This window comes from Apteryx mantelli, chromosome 3 (genome assembly GCF_036417845.1).
Source record: "Apteryx mantelli isolate bAptMan1 chromosome 3, bAptMan1.hap1, whole genome shotgun sequence".
NCBI classification, from domain to species: domain Eukaryota; kingdom Metazoa; phylum Chordata; class Aves; order Apterygiformes; family Apterygidae; genus Apteryx; species Apteryx mantelli.
Genome location: NC_089980.1, coordinates 71,886,595 through 71,913,163, shown reverse-complemented (window position 1 = coordinate 71,913,163; position 26,569 = coordinate 71,886,595). Strand labels below are relative to the sequence as shown.

Here is a 26,569-nt window from a genome sequence, read left to right as displayed (position 1 = left end):
TTAAAAATTACTCAAAATTAAAAAATCTTTGACAGTTTGGACCAGCCTTTTATTTAAAAAAATTGAGTGAATAGTTTTGCCTAGATAAAACTTTAGAGATATTTAGATAATTTTAAAATGCATAGTAGAAAACCTGAATCATGGCCAGCAGTAGCCTATTCTGTGCACATATGATGTTAGTGAAAATCTACTGCTGCAAAACTCCACATCAGCACAGTTTGAGCCCCTCTAGTGTAGCAAACATACATTTGTTAAAAAAAAAATTTGTTTACTCAAAGTAAACAATTACAAATCCTGGTTCTCTCTGAACCACATGGGGTCTCTCAGTATCTGATGTTGTCCTCTCCCATTTTGCCTTCTTGGTCCCCTAAGAAGTTATTATTTTCTTAAACCATAGTTTAAATGCAAACCTCTCCTCACAGAGCGTCTGTCAGAGTTCTGGGAATCCTTAGCTTAAAACAGAAGCTAGCATGATTGAGGCCTGCTAGTTGCTGTATCCAGTGGCTTATGAGGGAATAGTTTACTGAAACCAAACAGTGAGATCTTCATTCACAGCTGGACTGACTGGGACAGCTCTCAGCATGCCTCTGATAAAAGATTTAAGCAATACCTGTATAAAAGCATGAGCAGCTAGATGCCTTAACACATCTACTAGGACAAACAAAAGACTAATGTAAATGTTAATCATGACTGATGAGGGCATTCTGAACACAAAAGTTGCTTTTTCATCCGTATGAACTGACCTAACAGAAAGTACTTAATTTCCCAGAAAATCTTACTTCTTTTACACTGTTCATCAAGACTACCACAACACTCTTACTAAACAATCAGGAAAGACATGGGTAAATGCTGTGGTCTCGTCTCATTTTGAATGAAATATCTTGTCCTTCCTTTCTATTAAACACTGTACAGCCTTGTGGAACAAAAGTAATATCATTGCTATGTTCATAAAAATAATATACTTATTTGTTATACTACAGCACAGATTTATTCTTTGTGATGTCATTGTTTAGTGGTTTCCTTACAGCAAAACATTATTTTGGAAAATGTATGTCAGCATGATTATATTAGCAAGAACGTAGGCCCAGGTTTTTATACATGCTGCTTCATGTGTATCTTGTACATAAGCGTTGTTATTTCCTGTAAGGAAGCCTGGGAGAAAATTTTTGCTCCCTAGTCAGTCTTTTTCTTTCAAGGATGTTAAATAACCACTATGATACAGGCTTTCCCTAACCCGAAAATACTGGGTGCAATACCATTTCAAAAATTGTTACCAATCCAAGAGATTAAATTGTTAGATTTTTCTTCCCTTCATCTTCCTGAATAAAAGCCTTCATTGTAACCAACCTTTAACATAAAAGCTGATGAGTCAGAGTATCAACCATGAATAAACCACTGACAGTGGTGAGATTACTTTCTCTGATTGGGCTTCGTTTAGCCTCAATGGAAGGATTCATTTAGAAAAGATATTCACTCAGTTCCAGTAATGCTTTCCTAGGAAGCTGCATGTAACTTAAAGAAAAAAAACAAAAAAACAAGCATTTAGCAGTGAACTCAACATATTTGTGTTTGAACGACACTTGCATTTTTCAAGGGCTATTGTTTTCATGATTTTTCAGACAAAGCTTCTACAAGTAGACTTACTGAGCATAAAAACACTGGCAAATTGTTCCAGATAATCTTTTCATAGTTTTACCTTCTCCTCGTTTATTCCTTAGACTCATGATTTTACAGCTGTGCAGTCATCGTGGGGTGTTTCTGGAAGACTTGACAGGATTTTGTTTTTATTGCTGTACCTTAGCACTACTTGTATTTAAAGGTATATATACACTGCAGTATTCACAGCCTGGGTAGGCATATCCAAACTAATTTTGAAAGCAGCAGCTTAGATAGTGATAGCAGAGTAACCCCATCAATACAGAGCTCAGTGCAGACAAACTGATTGGTATTTAATCAGCTTTTTGTATGGATTTTGCAGCCTGCCATGGCTACACATGTAGCAGGATATGACCTACGCAGTTTAAGGCTAACTTGCCTTTATGTCTGGTCGTGACTGTAATCACAGCATTTTCTTCATGTGCACTTCATTCGAGTCCTTCATTCCCAATGGCTGGCATAGTGCTTAATTTCACTGGCAAATTTAACTTGGGGTGGGATCTGTCCTTAGGCAGCTGAAGGATGGATGTTTAAGGCTGAGCTAATTACCCTCAATGCTCTTTATGATTAGTGGAGTGAAAAAGGCTTTTCCAAAGGTCAGTTAATCTCACATTGAAATAGATGTCTCAGTTAAGTGAGATGGTTTATGCTCTATGAGTGCCCCTTTCTCTGGCTATAAAGAACGTCTAGCATGACAAGTGCCGATTTGGATGTCTGAGTTTTAGACATCTAAGGTAAGTGATATATATCACACACAGTATCCATAGTACAGCAGATCTGTATCTGCTGTTCACATAACTTGGCTTCATAAGGTGGCTTTTGCCAAGTATATGAACAGTTTTGAGATACTTATCTGCTACTGATAGAAGTATCTGTTTGCATCCAGATCGTTATGCTTTCCTGAGTGCATACTGAAGGAAGGACTAGTCTGGCTGGAATTCAACCTGATTAAAACCTTAAAAAATGTTATTTAATATATTGACTGAAAATATTCCCCTTTAAAGGGTACAGTCTTCTGACTTAGGTGTAAATGTAAATATGAGAATTATGTCAAAAGTGGATTTTTTTTAGTTTAACCAACTGAAATCATGATTTTTTAAAAAATGCTTACTGAAGAAAATATGATGGTCTGGAGATTTTCCAAGCCATCTTTCAGGTGATCTTTCACTGATACAGAAGCAAGAGGAGCAGGAACTTACAGCAGGTTTTGATACTGACTGTTTAATATTAGCAAATATATTTTGGAAAAAAAATCTGACCCATAAGTTGGTTATTCACTTAGAAGAAGCTTCCTGCAGTTTACTTTTATAGAAGTAAATAAATGTACCAAGGAGGTGGCTCATAAAATTTTCCTGTATCTCTTAAACCATTAAAAAAAACTCCTGAGCTTTAATATCAGTAGAGGATCACATATTTTGAATTCTGCCCTATATTCAGTCAACAATGCATGTAATAATATCCATCCGATATGACTGCTGAGTTCAGACCCCAGACTTCATCTGTTCTTGCGTCACAGGAAATATGTTCATTGCTATCCTGACAAGCTGGTGGATGATGGCTCTTTAATTTTATGGAAAGATACGATGTTTCATGAGAGAACCTCACTGAACCAATATGATTTTGAAGTGGTGAAACTAGAGCCAAAAAGGCAACAGTCCCACTAGATTCAGATTCTACCATGCTGTATGGCCCCGTTATTTTCAACATAATGTGCAAAAGCAGCTGTATGTGCAGCTGAACCACTGGGATATACAAAGTGTAATTAATGCAGTTTCATGAGTTCTTTTTATGTTAACCATTCTTATATCCACTGTTTTGTTTCTAAATCACCAAAATGCATGCATGTAGTTATGAATAATTCAGTAAAGATATAGACTTGTAACATTATCTGTTTATTAATCATGCATGCCAGAATATTAATCATGCCCACGCCTTGGGCGCAGGAACAAATTTAATCACTATTTATCTACTTGGCATCTATCACAAGGCAGGTTTCTCAGAAGTGTGCAGTGGGCAGCCTGTACTACAACAGCAGAGTGTGATTACTTCTTCAAGGTGCCAGAGCACTGTTCATGAAGATTTCATAAGTTCTACAGCCATACTGACCCCTCCATTCAAAGCCGTTTCATGGAGTATACACAAATGGCACTCACTTAGTGGGATGTTTTTTGTTTATCTAAAGCTGTGGAGAGTCTAAAAAAAACAGCGAAGGATGTGTAAATGAATGCAGCTGGCAAGTCAGTGAGATTTTCATTCTTCTGATCACTTGGAAGCATCAGAAAATAAAGATATTTATGAGCAATTCTTTTGAGCAATATGGCATTATTAGTTTTGCAAGAGAGAAATCAAGAGAAGGACTATGTCACTGCAAGATATAATGTATTTTGAGACATGATGGTGTTATGTCCAGTAGCCAAATCTCTCTAATTATTTGTCTTTCTTATTCTTAAGGCTCATACCTAATTCCCTCCTCTACAATTGAACCAACAAGTTGTGCAAACCTGGGAAGCCTTTGCCAAGGTAAGAAGGCTGGGTCATTTTCACAGTTTCATCTTTGTTAAATCTTTATTTTCTTTGGTTTTGTTTTGATTCTGTTCACTTTTTTTCTTTCTAAAAGGCTGAACTGTAATAAAAAGTAGCAAGGAGAGGAATTCCTTAGCCTCATCAGATGTGTGGGTGTCCTGTACATGCAATAAGTGGAAAGAATGTGATCATTCCCTTGATAATATATTTTCCAAATAGTCTCCATTATATCAAAACTGAATTAATCTGCTGGTTTCATGCTTTCTCCACCTCTTTTCCTTCTGCACGTTTTAAGAGTAAACTATTAATCAGGATAGGAAGTGGGTACATCTGCAAATAAAAAATGAGCAGATGTAAATAAAGGAACTGATTATTATCCAGATTTTTTCCAACAGACTGCTGTGAGGCTTAGTACTTTGAGATTATCAGGTAAAAAGTTATGATCAAAATGCAAAATCTAGCAGCTGTTAGTTAATAAAACACTTGTTGCAGCACTTAGTGGTGGTTTAATAGTGTTAAGATCACCACATGTAACAACTCATTAGGTCTCTTGAAACGTCATCTCAGCTGAATGCAAGGAATAGGTGAACCCTAAAGATTTCCAAGCCATGTGAATCATTGGACATGCACGGCTAGTTAATTCCTTCAGCTCTGCTTAGAGGCTTAAATTCTACAAAAATGTCCCACATGAACAACATCTGCCCATTTGCACAGAGCATTCATGAACACAGAACCTGCTAATGAGGTGATATGCTATGCTAAACTTGAATCACAGCAGCAGCTGCACCAAAATAATGTCAAGCTCTGTAAGCCCTTTTTAAGCTGAGTGGTAGAAGACAGAGACAGGAGAGAGTGAAATAAGAAAGGATGGAGGAGGGGAGTCTTAGATCACTTTCTAAATCAACATTTCCAAGTAAATCAGATTTAGCTTAAAAATAAAAAGCAAAATGCACTCCTGTTAGGAAGCCATTAAATGATCTAAAATAGTCTTTAGTGTACTTCTCCCAGATGTTCCTGAGGTAAATTTGCTCAGGGTCTTGGAGCATATTGTATTGATGTCCATAGGGAAAGTAAAATGCTAGTTATCATCATAATCTGATGTCAAACAGCAGCTTTCAGGCATCAGACTCAACAAGTGTAATGCAATCCAAATACTATTACTGATACGCCTTAGGTAAATATGGCAGCAACCATCATTCAGTATTAGTCTTTTCTACAGAAAAGATAATGCAGCCACCATCTAGAGGTGCTTGTCTGTACTCTTGGAAGAACTCTGAGAGATTTCTTCTATCAGAATGGCATGGTGTGTAAGGAGAGAGAATATCTTTAATTACGTCAACTGCTATGGCTGCAAAAACGAATACACTTTCAGACAAACAGGCCCATTTTCCTAAAAGCCTCATCCTTTTTTATAGCTTTATTAACCTGTCTAGTAGAAGGTATTACTTCTACTAAAAGATGCTGTCTTTCAAACTTGTCTTTTTTAAATCCTTAGACCATCACGCCTTCAATAAACACTGTGAGTACTTTCACTGGGGTAATACTAATGTTTCCTGACATACCTACCTTCTCTGCAAAGTGACTGGCAAAATGTCACTGTTGTTCTGTGTTTGTTCCTTTGGAAGTGTCAGATCAGTCCAGTTCATCATCATCATCATCATTGTCACCATCATTGTCGTAATAATGAAAATCATAAAAAAAACTGTCTGTCTATTTCTGTCAGCACTGCAGACTTACTCTAATCTGAAAAGTCAGTTTGGATTCTCTTTTTTGTTTGTTTGTTCTGTGTTGTGCAATAGCACCAGTAACAAAGGTCTGGATGCCAGATTATTTGTCAGCTACAGTCTGATGAAAGAGTACTGTTTTCTTTATCATGCGTATGATATTGTTTAGGATCTGAAAGTTAGTGCATGTTTTCATTCGTTGAAAGATACCTCCTTTAACAGTGTTGGTTGGAAGATAAAATCAGTAAGAAGGCTTAAAACTTGTTTCTCAAAGCATACAGTCCTGAACTTACATGGAGGAAGAGCTTTTTTATATTATAGGGTGTCATGCTCGCTTTCCTGGTTAGAACCCCTGTTTGCTGCAGCCTCCAACTCTTCCCTCTCTTTCCCTAGATATTTTCTCTCACTGAAACCTGAACATGAACCCACTCCCTAAGCTGAGATTTGAGTTTATAACTTTTAGACTCAGAGGCTAGAGTGCTACAAACCAAATTAAGCTAAGCTATTAGTGCCTTAAAGTACCATAGGAACCTGCACAGAGGTTTGTTCGTTTGTACTGCCATTTTGCTCAGTGTTTCCCTTCCTCCATCCATTCTGCTAAGTAAGGCATTACTTAAACATCTGACCAAAACAATGTTCATCAAAGTATTAATCCTCAACGATGATGTTGGGGACATCCCATAAGCAGACTGACAAGGGTACTGAAGAACATTGTGTCGGCTGTTGTTCCTAGCTGTCTTTCCTGTCAAGATTTGTTTAACTTCTCTTTCACATTTTCGTACTTCTTTCATTGCAAGTACTTACTCACTTCCAAGAAGGAAACTGAAACTTAGCTCACAACTTTTGATTTACAGGATTCTTCGTCTGATCATCATGAGTTACAAGTGAGGGAATTCTGTACGCTAGTGGGGTCCTCTGAACTTTATCAACGTTGCCTGCTCCATATATCATCCATATAAATATTATCATTTGATTGTAATTGTTATTGAGCACTATCTTTGGCAGTTTGCTATTATCAAAATATAAAATAGGTTAGAAAAAAAAATTGATTTCCAAAGGCAAAATTTTTAATGACAAAGAACCAAAGTGTTTTTGAAATGGATTACAGAATGTAGGTCTCCATAGGCACACTTCCCATAGTCTTTCTCAGTTCTGTTCCTTTTGCCAAATTGGCTAATATAGTCCTCTTTTGTTATAATTTATGTTAAGAGCTAAAAACGCACAAGCTATTGAAATATAATGTTGAATATTCAAAAACTAAGTCATTCGGCATTTTTGCTATATAAAGCATAACTAGAAAGCAGTTAACAAAGATAAGTAGATCTGTTCTCCTTCCTTTCCCCTCCCCCAGAAAATAGAAAGTTCACAACTAAAACGACCTCACAAAAATCAAAAATACAATTTCTTGCTTAAAATACAATTTCTTAACCTTTCTGGTTTGGTTCTTGGCCAAAATCTGCAAAGGACATGTAACATTGTGAGACTATACTGCACCAATCTTCACACTGTAAAAGGAGTTTTCAGGAAAAAAGAAATCTATCAGTCAATGAATTTGCATTCCCTGGGAGTTACTGGATAAAATTAATTTTTTTTCCAATTTATTATTTGAAAAGTTAGTAGCATGATCTGTGAATTGTTTTCTTCCTCTGGAATGTGTACCCTCCCAGTCTGCTGTGAAGGGAATTTGCAATTTTGTTTCTCACACTGTGTTAGAAAAGCATTCTAGCCAGTTCTGGGAAACATTTTCCAGTGTTATGTGGGATGACTCCTGTTAGTTGCATTGGGAACAGTACAGCTAAAATCCTGCATGAAACTTTCAAAATATAATCCATTCCAGTTATTTCAAGTCTGATTTTAATTCTCTTCATTACGTGGAGTTCAGTGGAGCTAATTAGATCCTTACATGGGCGTTTTAGTTTCACATTATTTCTTAGTCTTCAGTTCCTGAGTAGGGACAACTATTTTTTTCAGAAGCAAATATTCTAAGTGCATGCATCTTAGAATTTATGAGATCTGTTTTCTGGCCTTTGCACAGCTGTTTGGATCTGACGCTCTCATAAGAGGATTTAGAATTTATGAAAGCAGTACAGGACTGATTTTGCAACCCCTGCACTGGCCATACTCCCAGTGAAGTCAGTGACAGTAAAGTTGCAGGACTGAAACCTCAGTTCATATCCATTCATCACTTTGTACAGAAAAAAATGTGTTTTTTTTAACATGTATGGCATTATATGTAGATGGTTTCATTTTACATTGTCATGCGTTGTTCCCATTTTGTCTTACCTCATTAACATTCATATTTCATTCAAGTTCACCTCTTTCTCATCTTTGTTACCAGCTACTGTAAATGCTACTACTCCTACACCACCCATTGTCACCACTAACATGCCCGATACTAATAGAACCGATAAGCCAAACAATGGTAAGAAATCCTGTGTTACATTTTTCCTTGTACTGTGTCTCGAGCAAATGTATTGTATTTTAAGGTGTGTTTTTCATAGTATCATAATGTCAAGGGTCATGCCTCAGTTCTGATCTCATTTACACTGAAAAAAATCAGGAGTAACTTCACTGGACTTGCACATGTGAGAATGGTATAAATGAGAACAGAATTAAACTCAGTGTTTTTGTATCGTGTTTGCCTAGTTCTTGTCTGAAAGGCATTCACTTTGTGTCACCAATTCCATTTACCTATGCAAAGAACAAGGGAAAGGATAAGTATTTTTTTATAGAGATTGAGAATAATCATGCTTTTGAAATGTTTTATCACTGCAGATTATTAGGCATCATGTAGCTATTGCGTGTACAGCCAGGGCAGTAGTACTTTGGGATTGTCTGTTCCCCGCTGGTAACTTCCAGAAGCCAAGTGGAATCATTCTTACGGAGCAAAACCACTTCCACTGAGTCAACAGGAATCTTTCCACTGACTTCAAGAAGAGCTGGATCAGACTTTACTAGGGAAAATGTTGACAGTATCAGATATCGTTTACTTTTCATCTAGAAAGATTAAGGGAAAAAATAAGGCAGTAAATGAGCCTATTATTAGCACAGAAAAAAAGCAGAGATTTCTTTGGAGGTTTTCTCAAATTCTATATCACTGTCTCCCAGAGACTGAGCATCATTTTGTGAGAAGCTACTAAATATTTATTATTTTGTTAAAGATAGTTGTTAAGCATTAATAGTAATATGGAAACAATTACTTTTCTGACGTTTTCATTTGAGGCTCAAGTATCTTTTTAGTAAAGGTCTTATTAGCAGTGAGCTCCACAGAAGTATATTAGCATCTGATTTTTTTTAATGTGTCAATTGATACTATAGGTTTTAAAATTCTTGGAGTGCTTTTTCTCTTGGCAAATCATTTCTTGTATATTGACAATCAGGCAATACAGTAGAGAATATGAAAGAATTTATCTGAATTCATCCTATTTGGATTTACTGAGCTGTACAAGTAAGAAGAAAATCCTGGTTATTTCCTCCCAAATTGGGGAGGGGATTCTGTTTCTGGAGCTTCTCACTCTATATTCACCATGAAAAGTTCAGTAGACCCAGCTGCGATTTTCATAGCTAGAGAAGGAACTGAGTGCCCTGTTAATGTTAGTGTGAATAAAATCTGGACTTCCAAGTCCTTTCTTTGGCTTTGAAACTCCCAACAGAAAGCAGAAAGACTAAGCAAAGTAGGCCAAATTCATTTACAGTAAAAATAAATGAAACTTCCACTGATCTAACTGGCATGATCTTTCACAGACAGTATGTTGATTTTTAGACCAAGAATAGACATCCAAGAACAGAGTTAGGTTGCATATATTTTCTTTAATCCATTAACTATGTGGCTTACTGCACGCAGACCTGCAGGAATTCAGACTTCCTGCTACAGTTATCTTCAGAAAGAAGAGAAATTCACCTGAATCCTCCCATTCACGACCACAAAGGCAGCAAGAGTCTAAGATAGAAGGGGTAAAAACCATAGGAATTATCTCAACCCCAATTATTTGGCCAGTGAAACAAAGGCCTCTCCATTTCAGTAAAAACTCAGCAAATGAGAACCAAAACCCAGAGAGAAAAAATATGTACAGCATGTTTCTTCTATCTGAGTCCACATCAGCTGCTTCTGAGGAGACTGACAAGGGTACCTTGGAGGATTTTACAGAAAAAATGGACCTAGATAATACTGTGATGAATCAGTTACCAAGTACGAATATTACAAATGATTCTAAAAGTTCTTTTCATGACATTTATGATGCAGCAGAAGTTGTTACAGTTCATTATGAGAGTGCAGCAGTTCCTCTTCTTCAAAACAGAAGTGTTGTTGCAGAGCTAGCATGGACTTCAGCAGAAGGATTAGATTGTTCTGGGTCTGAGTCAGCATTGCATTTTTCCATTAGCAGAAGCACCACTGATGAACACAGAAAAGAAACCCTGGGAACTTTGTCCTCCAACAGTGGCACATCTGATTTCGTGCATATAAATGATATCTTTGAACCTGTGAGCTGGAGGAGTGAGAGTGTATTTCACCATCGTATCACCTCTGACGTTCAAGAAAGTTACCGTTTTCTTCCTAGCTTGTCTATGTCACCTACAGAGGATGAATCATCATTTCAGAAAAGTAGACTAGAATTTCTGGAATTTGCATCTCAGAATGTTTACCTGGAAGTAGCAGAAGGCAAGGCTAATAGGAAATCTTCTTCTATGTTAGCAGCAAACAGTGAATTTCCATTTACAAAATCTACATACGATAAGGAACATCACTCAGGAAGCATTACAAATTTAACCTCTGTGGAGACTGCATATGCAAACTCGACAGTTTTTTTCCAAAACATAAAAAGAACATATACACAAATTATGCCTGACATCCAGCAAACGGATGACCATTTAGTCCTAGGATACAGCAGAGAACTACCAAAATTATCAGCACTTCTGGTAGGAACAAGCTGGACAAGTTCAAAATTTGAGCATGTTGTAACTACACTGCCTATTTATCAACAGTCATTGAGTGACATGTACTTGAAAAGTGACAGCATAATTGTATCTAATAGCAATCATTGGCCCCATTATTTAAAACCTTCAGGATATATTCAAAAGAAATCAAGTGAGACCCTGGGAAATGGAGACCTGGGCAACAATTTTGATGCATTTCATAATGATAGTCAAAATGAAGAGTCAACTTTTTACACATTAGAACCAGAGAACATGAATAGAGTTGGCAACTCCTGGGAACCAAATTACTTGGATTTTCCAGCAAATGATGTAGATATTTCCCCTTCTTTAACAGCAAGTTTCTGGACTGTTTCATATCATTTGAAAGAAGTGTCTGAAGTGTTTTCTGGGGAGCAATCAGAAAATTGGTGGCTCTTGTTTAATAAACTGCTTTCTTCCCCAACAGAGAGGCTGCCATCCATTAGTTCAGCTACTGAAGTTGACAGTATCTCTGAGCCAACTCCTACCATTAGTATATTAGGTCACAGAGCTGAAGAAATGAACTTCTCTAGCCGTACACCAACTTCAGAAAGACAAATCTTTAGTTTATTTGTTTCAGGCCTTTCAGTGAAGATTTCAGAAAGTAGTGACAAGTCAATATCACAGTTGCAGTCAACAGTGAACATTTCTACTAGCCTAACCATATCTTCCAGTGGTGAATTTTATTTAAAATTTCCTTTGCCTTCCCTGGAAGCACCTTTGAGTCAACATTCGGTACAGGTGCAGGTAAGCCACTTTGATATGGCACTTGCAAATTCCACAGAAAAATTAATGACCTTTGGTAGTTTACACATGGAAATGGGAGCTGATATATTAAGTGACTTAACCCACATAACCTTCTTAAACAATAGTCAGGAGCTTGATTCAGTCCTTCCAACACATTCAGGAACTGAGCCTTCATGTTCAAGAGATAGCCAAACTGCTTGCCTGATCAATACATCAGTTAAGATTTTGGTAAACAGTACAAGAACTCATGAATCACTGGAGTCACAGAGTGTTTCAGAGAATAATGCTATAACAAATACTACTGATAATGCAAAAAGTAAAGTTCAAATAGCTGCAGATGCTTTTTTAAAAAACAACAGCCCAGTGAGTTCTGACTTCCTCACAAAGACATTGTCTTTGGAAATGAGACACCCTCTTCATTCAGACTCAAAACTCAGAGTCAGTGTTCCGCCTAACAGCTACTCAACACCTCCACTCCCACAAAGTCTTCAGAATCATCTTGATCCGATTTCTCCAAGCCTGATCCCTCTGTGGAACGTAGCAGAGTTAAATTTACTAACAACAGTAACACTGAGAAGTCATCTGTCTGTTTTAGGACAGGACTCTGCTGAAAATCTTGACGACATTCTGAGATACGCTCTACAGGTAGTAGAACAAGAAGTGATCATCGGTGATGATGAAATAAGGAATTCTGCTGTTCTGACATCAGCTAACAAATCAGGTCTTTCAGAAGGGGATTCAGAATGGGAGGTGGATGGATACTTTAGCAAGCACAGTGAAGGAGTGTCTTCTGTGAATCTTGTTAGTACTCATTCCTTGGATTTACAAACACAGACAATGTCTCTATCTTTTGAAGATATTGTTTATGGAAGCTTTGCAAATCTCTCTTCTATTTTGGAATCATCAAGAACTGCAAAAATGGATGATGCAATATCTTTGCCATCTTCGTACAGTGGAGTTATGATTCAGAACAAAGAGACGATCTTGAACCACAGTCTGCTGACAACTGGAGCAGCAATCCATCACTCTTTCATGCAGTCCCAAATGTCGGTTTCTCCTGTAATGTACCATCAGTCATCAATTTCAGCACATGTTCATCCCTTGGCCAACTTATCATCTGGAACAAGCCAAAATACCACCCCGTATCCACCACCGCATCAGCTTAGTAGCTCTCCCACAGTCCTTTTATCTTGCTTATGTTACTCCTTCACTGACTTGGGCTGCCTATGTCGACCTGAGGTCAACTACAGTATGTCAAGCCATCAAGTTAGATGTAGAAAAAAACCCATGTCTTCTCTATTAGATATTCAGCTGGTAGACTGAACATAGAAGTAGCTGGATTTCTTAGATGTAGTTCCATTTAGCATATGAAAAGATTTTAGAATAGTAATTTAATTACAGTAGAAGGGAACTTGTAACATCTTAGTGATAACAAATGTCATTAACGTGTGATTTCTAATTTTTGTGTACTTCTCTAACTGAGACAGCTCTCATGAGACTGTGAGGATGATATATTGGGTCGCTACGTATTTTATGTATTTTATATCATTTTATTATTTTAAATTGTAGGGGGTGTTTTTCACTTACAGTATTCATATGTTTTTGAAGATTTAACTTTCAAAAAGCAAAGGCCCAATGGAAACCTTATAGAGACTTTTGAAAATTTGACTAAGAGAATTAAAAAAAAAAACAATCCTGGTATTTCATTGATCATTGTATTTTTTTAGTTGGGGGAGGGTGAGGGGAGAATTGTTTTTCCAGGTTCTTTTTTTCCTCTTTTTGCAAAGTATCTTTGGCTACTTTTCATCAAATTTCTGCCCATAAAAATATTTTTTTTCATTCAGCATTTTGAGGTGGGATTTCCACTATTTAATTTGGAAAGTGAGAAATCATTTTTAGTTTTTACTATCTGCCACTGCAGTCTCCTGAGAGTGTTTAAAATTGTAGATTAGTTCTTTGTTCTTGTTCTTTGTTAGCCTTGTTAAAACATGCTTCGGGTCACCATCTGGTGGAGATCTTGAAGCTATTCATTCTAATTTGTAGATACTAAGTTTGGTTTTAAAAATACTTTGCATATTCCTATATTAAGGTAATTTTGTCCATATACATAATTATATAAATGAGACTGTATAATTATATATATGATTACATATGAATGCATGAGAATATACATTATGCACACTTTCTGTATATGTGTATCTATATAGTACGTAAGATGCACATTATACATATAAAATCAAATCTAATATATGTATATACAGAGAAATATGCGTATGTATGAGATCCAAGTCTTCTGGCAAATGTTTTCAGCTTGACCAAAGTCCAGTTTTCTCTTTCTAAAGTTCAGACTTAATTTTTTCACTTTTTATTTGAAACTATCACAGCAATAATTACAAACAAAATGACATTTTCAGACTAAACTGCACACCAAATTTGTGTATTTACTGATTTAAGGGAGGAAAAAAGGCAATTAATTAAAAAGCAACCAAGTTCATACTACTTATATAACAAAAAAGGTAACTGGTAAACCATCTTTCTTCAAGAAAATGATTCTGCTCTATTTTATCCCAAAGGAATTTTCATACTAATCTCAGTGAGAGTATGATCAAATCCACAAGGAAGAGAAAGAACAGTACTCAAACCAGCTCATGAGTAGGATAGTAACAAATATGCACAATTAAATGGGAAGATACTAAGACTACAAATTTTTGTTAGATTATTTTATTTTTAAGATCTTGTAAAATGATCTTCAGTAGTATCTATGAAGTTGTAAAATGATGAAATTTGTTCACCTGTATAAAACTACAATAAAAAGTCTCTTTTGATTTAGACTTGGAAAGATAGAGCACTTCCTTTCTAATCATGGGACAGAAAGAGTTTTCCATATAATTTGCTTTGTGTCCTACTCTGTCCTATGAAGTGTCTCTGCAGTATTTACAAAAGATTTGTATAAATACAAGTATCTGCGATCAAGACCACAGCCTCATTTGCTAACAGGCCCCAACCAAACAATGCCATATGTGCGTGCACTTTGAACTAAATTGATACAGAAGTTCTTAAACCTCCCTCACATCCAGGGACATTTTATTCCACAAGAGCAGATATAATTTTGTAGTAGCTGAATGAAAAATTTTTGCCTTGTGAAAAGAAACATTTTTTAACATAAAGCCCAGCTATGATATAACTTGATTTTACGTATTACTTGTGAAATCTCGTAAGTGACAAAAATGCTGTCTACCAAATCCTGAGCTTCAAGAGAATTTATATTTACCTGGTGCCATTTCAAAACAATTTTATTGACTATAAAATTGCTCCAAGCCAAGTGTTATGCATTCTGCGATTGAAAGATGGTTTGTTCGTTCTTCTACTGTCCGGCTACCACCAGAACTGAGAAAAAAGATGGTGCTGCCAAAACAATAATTGGATAGCCCTGCTCCCTTCTGATTCTGTCCTCAGGTATCTTGTGACTTTCAACTGATAAAACATATTTGCTCTCACAGAGTTTTCAGTTTTGAAAAATTTCCAAGGAATCTGCAGTGGTCTTCTCTGGATTATAAGAATATGACTGAGAGCAGAATTTATCTGTGTTGCAGAGTTCAGTAATTATAATTGTTTTTTAAGTTCATGATATTTTCATGATCTTGCTCTTACACACTGCATAAAAGGCATATGCAAAATAGTATTTATACATGAATCACTATACATGAATCAAAGTTTCTAACATTGTAATGTTGTTTTTAATGGACAGGTGGGCTGTTCTACAGGATATCTATAACTGTCTTTAGTTTAAACCACAACTCAGCATCAAAAGTACACGATGCGGTTGCAAGATGGGTAAGTTAAGTTTTCTTTTATGTGTGAATGCATGTAGAAATATGCCCTATTGATATTATCAGTCTGAAAATAAAAAAAAGAGAGAGCGAGAATTCCAAATGAACTTAGATTTAATATGTGCCCGCTGAAGCCCGATCTTTCTTTGTATTATTTGTTTGCACAGTACCTAATTCAAATCTAGTGTGGGCTTTTAGGCACTATGGATAAAATTTTGAAATGTCTCCATTGTACCAGCCAGCTTCTTAAAAAATGTTAATATTAGTTGAGATTTTGGAAAGTGTGTAGAAATCAAAATCATCCATTGAAAGAGGCAGGTGTCTTAAGTTCCTTGGTCCCTATACAGAGTGGAATTTTCTCTTCAAGTACTAATGTGGTTTTGAATTTATATTATGATAGCAAAGATAACAATAAGCAATCAGTATTCATTTGTGTGAGGCAGTACACCTTTCCAATTTACCCTAATAATTTTTACTTTAACAAGTCTTGCCATAAGTTAGTTGTTGGGGTTTCGAGTAGCTATACCTTTTCAACACATTTTAGCAGACATAAGGCTTCTTCCTGGGTCCCCTAGATGGAGGATTATTGAAGTTCTCTACCTCGAAAAGTTTTACCTGTCTGAATATAGATACAGTTCATATACTTGCACTCACACATTCTATAAGTAGTCCTTATATCAACTGCTTACATGAAATTGTAATGTAATAAAGATATTGCATTTATTGTTTATTATTCTTTTAATAAACCTGGAGGCTTTCAGCTTGCAGAAGCCAAGGAAGAGAAAGTATCCACAGTGATCTGCAAGCCAGAAATGCAGTCATCCACACTTGCTAAGGTTGTCCCCTTAGCAAGCAGTACCCAGGCAAAATACTTAGATGCTTGAGCATCTAAGAGAGTCTAGAAAGGTATCACCTGGCACTGGCTGAGTATGCAGGAGTGGATGGACTGCAAAAACAGATTTGCAACATAAGGAGGTGAAGATCATAGAATAACACCAAAGTCTTTAGCACGCCTGCCCCCTACCCTTCATGAAATCATTATCAACGTACTGTTAAAATGAAAAGAACTTTAGCTGCCATGTTTCATTGACCCAGGGAAGCTTCAAATTTTTAATAAATATTTGTCATTTAGTGTTGACATTTGTTATTTTAAAGAAATTTTCTACTTTAAAGCTAATGTAAATATGAATTTATCTTAAAAATATGAAGTCATCACATTACATTTATGAAAGTAGAAAAGCAGGCAGAACAGCAAGTTGTTTATGAACCATTTTAGAATTTCACCCAGGATATTTAAATTCTAGCCACCTTGACCATCTGCTATTTCATGCTCGGAAGGTTTAGATCTGTTAGAGAATTAAGATTACTATTTCACTGACTTTTTAATTGATAGTAAGTTTCCTATAGTTTTTCATTTTACCTTCATTTGCTTTTGATAATACGGTATCCTGAGGTAATAGTTGCAGCAACATACAGATATTTTCTTGTCCCTGATCTAATTTATGAGGCAAAGCCGTACAGAAATATGCAGTACCTGGAATGTTGGCATCAGCAGACTTGCATAAAATTTTGCATCATAAATGAGGCAAGGGAATGGTTTATCAAAGTCACTGGCACATGGAAAGCCAGAGTGTCTCAGCAGTACAGGCACTCTCTCAAATCTCAGGCCTCTTTTAAGAATACCTGCACCATCTACTCTGCATGTTCTCTCTCCTAGACAACAGAGAGCTCCTTGCTAGTTTTCCCCATTGTAGATAATCCCTTATAGTAATGTGTAGGTGGACATACTGGCTGACCTCATCTAGTCTGCTCAGCCAAATAAGCAATCTCTGACTTCCCACATTACCTGAGTTTTGTAGATGGGGAGAGTCAGCTTAGAAACATGTACATCGTCTTTGCAGATATTAACAGCTTGCCCTTGTACCCCCTGTAATCAGTGGTAAAGATCTCATTGTCTCCAAAGGGGAAAATTAAGCACTGGCCCACTCAGAGATGAATAAAATACATCTCTAAAATAGATATCATCATAAGATTGTAGACTTTTAGTTGAAAACTGATCCTGTATTTTTGTCAGTAAATCTTTTCTAATCCAAGTGTTTCTAAGAATTTAAGATGGTGGGGAGAGAGAGAGGAGAAAGAGTTCAGATCCTGTTCTCCCACCCATTCACTCTGTCATTACCTTATAAAGATTCCCTTCCATCTGTGAAAAAACCCACTCTTCACCAGCAATTGTACATCTAATAAAACAGTAACCACATTCATGTGGGAGAGTGTTCTCTTTGCTTTAAAAATAAAAGGAAATTTCTCAAGAGGAAGAGAAGTGAAATTCTAACTCTCTTAGACGACGGAGATCCCCTATTAACATCTTATCATTCTTATGATCAATGTCTTCCTGTTTTTCAGCTAAACCATACTTTCCAGGATTGGAATTACACTGTGTATGTGGTTAATATCAGGTAAATGAAGGGGGAAGATGTTTAAGCTACATTCCTTCTGTGAATTACCCCACCCTACTTAATATTTATTTTTACCTTTATAGCATCCAACCTGGCCCCATAAAAGAGGGAGTAAGAGAAAAACGAAGCATTGATAGTCAAAGGTAATGTCTTTAAAGAATTTTTATTGATAGAGGCAACACCTGCTATTACAAGTGGATATGGCTTTATTGCATATTACGGGGCATATCTTGCCAGTCTCTAAATATATGACTGCTGGGAAACTGAGTGCTCTGGATGGGCTCAAAAGCCTCCCACTGGTTGTGATGTTCATTTTAGTTTAAACCTACTGAGCTTCTTTAAACTTTAGCAGATCATCTGCTGCAAAACTAATAGACACATTGTATGTATGTGATATGGCACACTCAGCTTTCTTTAGCAACAGGCACTGGTACGCTGGTATCTGTCTCCCTGTCACTGTATTTATTCTCTTGAACCAGAGCCTTTTGAGTTAACAGACATCTTATTAGAAGCAAAAAACTGAAGAACCATGCTGGGATTGAAAGCCAAGCTAGTGTGAGTTAAATTGTTTACCATATGCCCTCATTTCCTGACTTCTGCTGGGCTCAGAGGCACTAGAGTTGGGACGGCCTCAAAGGCAGCCAAAGAACGTTAGATGTGTCACATCCCCTGAAAACTGGTCCTCAGGGGATTTCTTTGAAATCAGCAGCCCAATTTCTAAGGGATAGATGGGGAGGGAGTGAATCTTAGGACCAAATTAAAGAGAGGGGACCAAAACGTAATTAGTCCTGGGAGGAGGGAGAACAACTGGATATGGGATGCATCTCTTTGCTGTGTAAGCGAAAGTAGTGTAGTCAAGGACTTTAACAGCTAACTGTTGATAACTGCTATGATAACAGTTGAGTTTTTTAAGTGCAGAGATAGCCCAGTATTCCCAGTTTAGCATCAGAAAGTAGCTGCTGATGCTTCCAGTTTTCTAGAGAGTTTACCTACACATGAAAAGATCTGTAAAAGGTACAATCTGTTTCCTGCATACCCACAGCAGAAAGACAGCTTTTGTTGGCAAAAACATGTAACTGGTATAGCTTAAACCCAGCCCCTGAATGGGCTATTTTCCTGCTTGAGCTACATTTACAGTAGGGTTTTTGCCAGTGTAGTGATGTGGGTGTGATTTTCTTTTCACACTTCCAAATGACATGGTTATGCCAGCAAAACCTTTTAAGAGCAGACCATGCCTCAGGTCTTAGTAGCAATGCAAGACTGCTAGGGAATGTAAAGCTTTTCCTATCCTTATTGCTGCATCTTTTACCAGACTAGCCGCCCAGCTTGTCAGCGGCTGTTCTCCCCCAAACTACACACCCGGTTTCTTGTCACTCTCCTGTCATCCTGCCTGCTAGACTTTGTTCTTCTTCACGATCTGTAAGAAAAAAGGAGGGGAATGGGGAGAAATGATTCTAGCTCATTAAAATAGACAAAGTCTGTCAGTTGTCTGTCTGACAGTGTTAAGCTCTGTGGCAGCAAAGCACTTAAGCACAGGCTTAACTTTCATCATGTGAATAGTCTCTTTCTGGCAGTGTTCACATGCTAATTACATATTGCTTAAATGCTGTGACCTCAGTTTTGTGCCAGAGAGCCTTGTGAGAGTTGAAAGATTTGCCTGAAGAGTCAATCCCCCACTCAGAAATACATTCTTTCAGGAGTAAGCACATATGCAAAATCGTCCTCTCTCTTTTTCTTATTTTCTTTCCTTTTAGTCCATGGAGTTTACTGTATTTTCTGTGATAAGGCATTAGCATAGTTGCTATACAGTGAATCTAGCACTAAATTACTTCTAATATATCACTGGTATGTGGAAGTAATCCCATTCCTATTTACTTTGCTCATTTTAAAGGTAATGTAATTACATGTTATTGATACATCATACAGTTTTTCAAGGAAGGCATGGTCTAAAGAGAAACTGAAATACCAGTCTTGTCATGAGTTCTAGTACATTTCTATAAATTATTTATATCAATATTTTCCCAAAGATCTCCATTATGGTTAGTCAAGAATAAAGCTTCTCTCATAGTTTTAGACTTTCCACTATTTCCCTTAGTTTTGAAGTACTTTTTATTGCACTTTCCTTCATGTTTGCCAAACTGTTCACCACAATAAAAACTTCAGACCTAACCCATAAGCACCACGGCCTTAACATTATCTTCTACATAAATGATCATATTACTCTTAATCTTACTCATTAAACCTTATCTCTTGTCTTCTCTGAGTTTTGCACTGGATCATAGTCTTCGTATTTCTAAGACACTATCATAATTCTTTAAATTGCTCTCTGACATGTTTCTCCTCTTCTTGCATTAATTCAAATTGTTATCATTCAGATCTAATTTTTTTCCTTACCTTTTGGATTACTATTTCATACAGCAGTTTTAAAAAAAGTCTTTTCCAACCTTTTCCATCCATTTTGCTTTGCTTCAACCCTTATTTGCTATACTGTTATCTTATCAAGAAACTTATGTTACTGGGCCCCCCACCCAGTCTTCTTATAAGAGAAAGTGGAAGAGCCAATAGAGACAGAATGATTCAGAGAAGAAATAGGAGCTGAAAGTGGGAGGTAGGAAGCTGAATTTTTTTGGCTTGTTAAAAATAGGGGTTTTCCAAAAAAAAATTTTAAGCCGCACTGCATTCTGGAGAAGAGAAGAGCAAAACGAAACAAAACTGTGGAAGTGAATTGTTATTCTTTCGTTGCTGAGTTCTGTGAGGTGCAGCAATCCAAAGTACAGGGTGCTTATTATGCGTTAATTGTACATGGCGATGAGAGACGCACACAGTGCCAAGTCCAAAAGTATATATTACTATCAGCACCTTGAACACTGTAATGATCTCTGGATGACAACAGTGTAACAAGATAGTACTGTGGTAGATTAACTGTATTAATAGAGAGAATTTTGTCACAGCTGTTTTTTAGCTTGTGTCTGGGTTTAGTTTTCTCCTCCAGTCGTACTGTTTCTATCTCGTAATCAGAGGGCAGCTGTTCAAAATAAAATAGGAAGGAGCTCTGAATGGGCTGCAAATATAATTGTTTATTTTTCCCCCATTATTTCGCACAAAGCTTTGGAACTAAAGCCAATTTGTGTTCTTTATATGAATAAATTATATGTCTGTGTTTCTTTCATTAATTTCTTGCCTTTTATGGCACTGCAAGATTGTCACACCTTTCTGCAACTGCTGCTGCTGCTTTTCTTAGATGGGCCTTACTGAGCCTCGGTGTTATCAGATGACTAATGTTGGGCCGCCTCAGAAAGGGAATTGCCTTTTACTAAGCAGCTCAGTGTCCCTGCTTTCCCCTGTTTTCTTTTACTTTGCAAGCAATTTTGAGAACCCAAGTCCCAGTTTCATTTATAACCTTTTCCACCTAGCAGCCAAATGCGATTATGCTTGCTGCAGCTTCAGCTACCTGTTTGTCATAATTTTGGCCCATGTCCTGTGTTTAATTGCTTCTAGTATGGGAAACAACATTAATGTTTCTACTGTTAAACAACTCATCCAAATTAAAAAACATGGTGTTAGCAATCTGTTAAGACCACTAAGTTTAAACAGAAATCTCTTCTGTTAGAAATGAAAATAAAGAACTAAGCAGGAAAGCAGAGATGACCATGTCTAGTCCTGCTTTTTCTGAAGTCCATGGGAGTTTTGCCATCAGTTTTAGTAAAGCAGATTCAGGATCCTGCATGCTGTGTTCTTGGGTGCTTGTTGCTTAATGTAAAGTTTAATGCACTTGGATAAAACTTCAGCTAATTAGATTGTGTAATGGTTTTAGACATGAGTTAGCAACATCAGAGCAACATAATTTTGCTTTTATAGTCCTAAGTATCTTTAGTTACTAAACTGAGTAAAATGAAATGGGCAAAGTATTAGGCTTTTGCATTCTTTGTATAATACTTCAAATGTATTCATTATGAAATAATAATCTATTCTTATTATAAATGAACACCTGTGATGTGTTTCTTGGTTTCTACTGCTGAGGTTTTAGGAACAACTTGAAATTGGCCCCCCTCTACTCCCTTTGACTTCAACTTCAGTATTATTGAACACAGTAAAGGACAACTTTGACCAGTGCTGAGAAATACTTTAAAATGCCATCCTGTATGTATTATGTGTAATATTTATGCTTGGAACTTTGGTAAACGAAGAGCCTAAGAGAAATCCTCAGGTTTCTCCACAGTGCCCTGCTGGCACCTTCTATCCATGACCTGTAAAGAAAGCCTTCATCACAGTAGTCAGAATTCAAGAATTCCTCCTGAATTACTGAAGAATTCTCCTGATGAAGCTATCTAGTCTTGATCCGGCTTCCACTGACTTCCTTTGAATCTTTCCACCAACTTTAATTGGATTTGATACAGGCCTGACATTGTCAGATGCCATTTTTAGCAAAGTGATGGATTGCTTTTTTCAGGGAGAAAAGGGACTTTCTCTGTAGCTTTGTAACATAGTTCTAGTGTAAACAAAAGCTCATTTCGCCTAAGATCAACTGTTGAAACATTAGGTATTCCAGCCCTTTTTCTTTTGACTTTCTACTACATTTCCTTTCTAGTCCCTAGTAAAGAATACCAATATATTCATACCAAATTGTTGCATTTTAATAAATGCTTTCTATTGAAAAGCAGCAGCTGTTTGTTAATTCCTGCACCAGTTCTCCAAGGAAGAACAAGGCCCAGAGAAACAAACACAGGAACAGAGAAATAATCATCCTACATTGCAGTGGTATTCTGATACAGTGACCATTAACTTGAGAGGAAGGCTTAGGTTGCTCTTATTCTTAATAGTGTAAAAAATTGCTGCAATTTTTAGTTTATGTCCTGAAGTCTCAAATTTTATATCCTTTCTATAATATCATCTTCTTCTGAGAGAAGAACCTCTCCATACTTTGCATTTCTTTGAATATGTCTGTTATACCCAGTCTTACTTTTCTGCTCTCTATTCTGGACATTTTAATGTTATCACAGTCGAAGTCACCTTAAAAAAAAGTTTCTCCACAACTGACATTTTTGTGGAATGCTTCTAACTTCCCTATATTTCTGCTGTAGTTTTTGATGATAGGGTGACAAGAATTGAGTATAGTATACCTGGGGAAAGTGCTTTTGCAGATTCCATTGCAAATTTAAGTATTTCTTAGATTTCATCAGCAGACTTCTTGCATTTCTTTCTGTCTCATTCTGCATATTTTCTAGTGTTTTGTCTACAGTTTGGAATACATCCTTCACTGAGTAACTTATGTTATGGTCAGCTGTTTTTTTGGCAGTCCTGTTAATGTGCAGAACTCAGCAGTGTTTACGAGTAATTGAGTATGTGGGCCTGCCTTGCTGCCAGCCTAAAGTATATGCACCAGCCCCACTTATCTTTAAAGCCAACACAGCAGAAAGATTTGTAAAGAATTTAGCACTGACATGTAAAATAAAGTTTTAAAAGTATGCCTGGGTAGTTAGAAACCAAAACTGCAGTGACTTTCAGTTGAAATTTAGATTCATTGAGCACTTAGGTGCTCATTATTCTTTATTCTCATTATACTTTAAATCAATTAACATCAACAAAGAAACAAATTAATAGTGATTTGTTGGCGACCACAATAATTCAGTATCACTTCAACCTGTCTAGTACAATTAAAATGAGAGGAGAAATATGCATTAATAATTTTCAACCATGTATCTTTGAGTTTGTACTACACGCTTCATATGGTTCGTTGTTAGTCATTGCTTCAGGATCCTTGCGCAGTGTAGCTGTTAGACCACAGCCCATGTGTAGGCACACTGTCCTAGAATAGCTCCTGAGTCACCCCGCCAGAGCAGAATGAAGGCTTTGTGATACAAGTAAGGGCAGCCAAGACGCCCCCACCTTCTTTTATGCCTCTGATTAGGATGCAGCTTTGCTAAACTGCTCTCTCTGAACCCGCTTAGCTCAGCTCACTAGGACAAAGTGAGACAGACAGTGATCTTCCCCTTCTTTCCTACTTGCTTCAGCTCTGCCCATTTCTGTCAAAGAGAAGAGAGGCATAAATATTTGCCTTCATTTTTTATACCTACACCAAGTCTGTTTTCTTATATTGATGGCCATAATAGTAGTACAAGTAACCATAGATGATATAACCTGCCATTAGCTTTAATTGATTATTCCTGCAAGAATTTATCTGCTTTTATACAATGCACAATAAAAGATGTAAGGTTGGATGTAGTAAATGCAGTGACACAAACACAGCATGTCAATAATGCCATTTATGTGAGTGTAGGCCTACTGTTTCACAAATTGAGAATTTCATGCTTCATTGTTGAAATGTTTTCTTTCTGGGAGCTGAGTGTGATAAAGATGGAAGGAAACACTCAGCTTCATATTGCATCAACTGTCAAGTTAAAAGGTATTTATTGTTTACTGCAGGAAGCTAGCATGAGTCATTCTGAAAAGTTTATACTAATTGCAGTTTTCATCATAATATGCAACAGGTTCTTATTACACAGCATACCTGATATGTGCTCCAAGAGTTTCTCAGAAAACAGATAATATAAAGGTTTAACAGATGATTTTAGTAGTGATTCATAATTGGTACTTTTCCCTATAATTGTTCAGGCTACCTGTAACCAGTTCTACCTCATCTACCATTATCCCCTCTGTTCTGTTGCTGTTTTCCCTCTGCACAGTTATGGGTACTAAATATCATTTTGCTTAGTTGGGAATACTTCAGTAAGCAGCATAGTAGTATTCAGCAACCGTCCCTTATGACTTCTGCTTTGCAGCCAAAGTGCTGAGGTAGGGAGTGGCACCAGTATATTAAGTTTTCCTCTTCTAAAGTAAATGGAATAGATGAATGAAGCCAGAATCTTTTAGGAAAGATGGTTAAATGCCAGGAGACTCTGGGGCTGAAGTATTGGAGGGCTGAAGGAATTGGCAATCTCATAGGCAATTTTCATGCTTCTGCTAAAAATAAATGCCATAATAAACTTTTGCCTCGTAATATATCTGAGGTATATACCAAAAGCCTGTTAATGTACATCCACCCTACTGAGGTTATTGCCATGTATTAAACATTCCATGGAGACCAAAGGAATGTTAGGAGAAACTTAGTGTATCGGAGAGCAGAGCAGGAGTGATCTTGCCGGGGGTATTTGGAATTTCTCTGCTGAAATAGATCCATTGGAAAAAAAAACAAGCCAAGCCAGCAGGTAACTTGTAGCCACATTTTTATCTTCTTCAGCAATCTGTGAAAAATAAAACAGGAGATACTGGAAGGAAAAAGGAAAAGGTACTGATGTTCAAAAAAAAAACACCAACCCAATGACTGCATACATTCCTTTACTTTCGGGTCACATCTGCAACAGATGTGTGGAATACTTAGTTTACATTCTTGGATTTGTTATGAGGTTTGGGCTTTGTGTGTTTTTTTCATAGACTGAGAGGTTGTTTTCTAATGTTATTTTCTGTTTTAATGCCATTTCATTTATGAAAACACTTCAGAAATGTTGGTTGGAGATACTCACTTTCAAAATGATGTCTGACATCAAGAGGGTTAAATCTGCCATCTGACAGCAACATCTGCACAATAAGCTGTAGTTTTATCTTGTGCCAGACTAGGCACCTCCAAAAAGTCTAGTTCTGAGCTGTCATCTTGGAGATGGCTTTCTAGAAGATTTTTGGAAATGAAGCCCTGGTCTGTCTAGGAAGGGGTACCTCAAAGCCCTGCCAGCTCTCTCTAATACAATGCCCCTACAGACTTTTTCTTCTGCTCTTCTTCTTCAGGTAGGCAGCAAGACCCTTTAGCTCACTCCTGTTGTCTCCCATTGGGGAGTCCGGGTGAAAGCGGCTTTGTTCAGTGTTTTCCCTCACCATATGTATGCTGGCAGTGCCACCGTTTTGCAGGCTGCCAGGAACTGCTCATGCACTAGGAAGGACTGTCTTTATTCAGACTGCCTGGTATCCAAGGGCAATGCTAAGATGAAGGCAGCCCAAAGGAGGCTTTACTTTTTTCTTTTTTCCACATTTTGGCTTCCATGGAGATCCAGTGTTCCATGCTTCAGTGGCGTGACCTCCTACTAATAAGAGCCAAGCAATGCTCTTGGGTACCGACAAATTCTCTTCTCCAACATGTGTTTTCTGTGCCCCAGGAGGAAATTTTTGAGCCTTCCACTCTGGGCTTCTTTCCTGTGTCCTGCTAGAACTGCTTTTCTGTTCATTATTTCCCTTCCAGAAAAGCTGTGTTTTAGGAGAAGGGTGGGGACTGTTTTATTTCTCTCACAGGAAGGAGACTTAGGCACTTTGTACTACTCTTATGCCCAAGAAAGTAGCAGCGAGCTACAGCACAAAACAGCTATTACTGCTCAAATTTGTATTACTCATCCGAGCAGCCAGACTTTCCTAATTAGGATTAAAACTTTCAGAAGTGTGTCAGAGTGGTTTACACTTCATCAAACTTTAGACATCTAAACGTTAGGCATCTGTTCTTAGCCAATCTTATAGGCTTCCTCTGTAGTCAGTGGAGAGAGAGACCCTCCGAAGGATAACTTGTCCCATCCTGACCAGTTTGGTGAAGTGAGATGAATCAGCTTTTAAGTTCCTAAGCCATTAGAGACCAGATTTTGGCATTAGACACTACAGAGACTATTTTTTGCTTTCATCTTTTAATATCTTTTAAAATATAAAA

General features: G+C 37.1%; 1 protein-coding gene across 5 annotated transcripts in view; it reads left to right on the top strand.

Annotated features, from left to right (window-relative positions):
• ADGRG6 (adhesion G protein-coupled receptor G6) overlaps positions 1-26,569 on the top strand; it is a 119,878-nt gene that overhangs the window by 52,663 nt on the left and 40,646 nt on the right. For all 5 annotated transcript variants that reach the window (XM_067293639.1, XM_067293636.1, XM_067293637.1 and 2 more), the window contains exons 5-8: positions 4,108-4,176; positions 15,352-15,437; positions 17,837-17,889; positions 17,973-18,032. In XM_067293639.1, the coding sequence (XP_067149740.1) occupies positions 4,108-4,176; positions 15,352-15,437; positions 17,837-17,889; positions 17,973-18,032 (268 nt within the window). The remainder of the gene's footprint in view (positions 1-4,107; positions 4,177-15,351; positions 15,438-17,836; positions 17,890-17,972; positions 18,033-26,569) is intronic.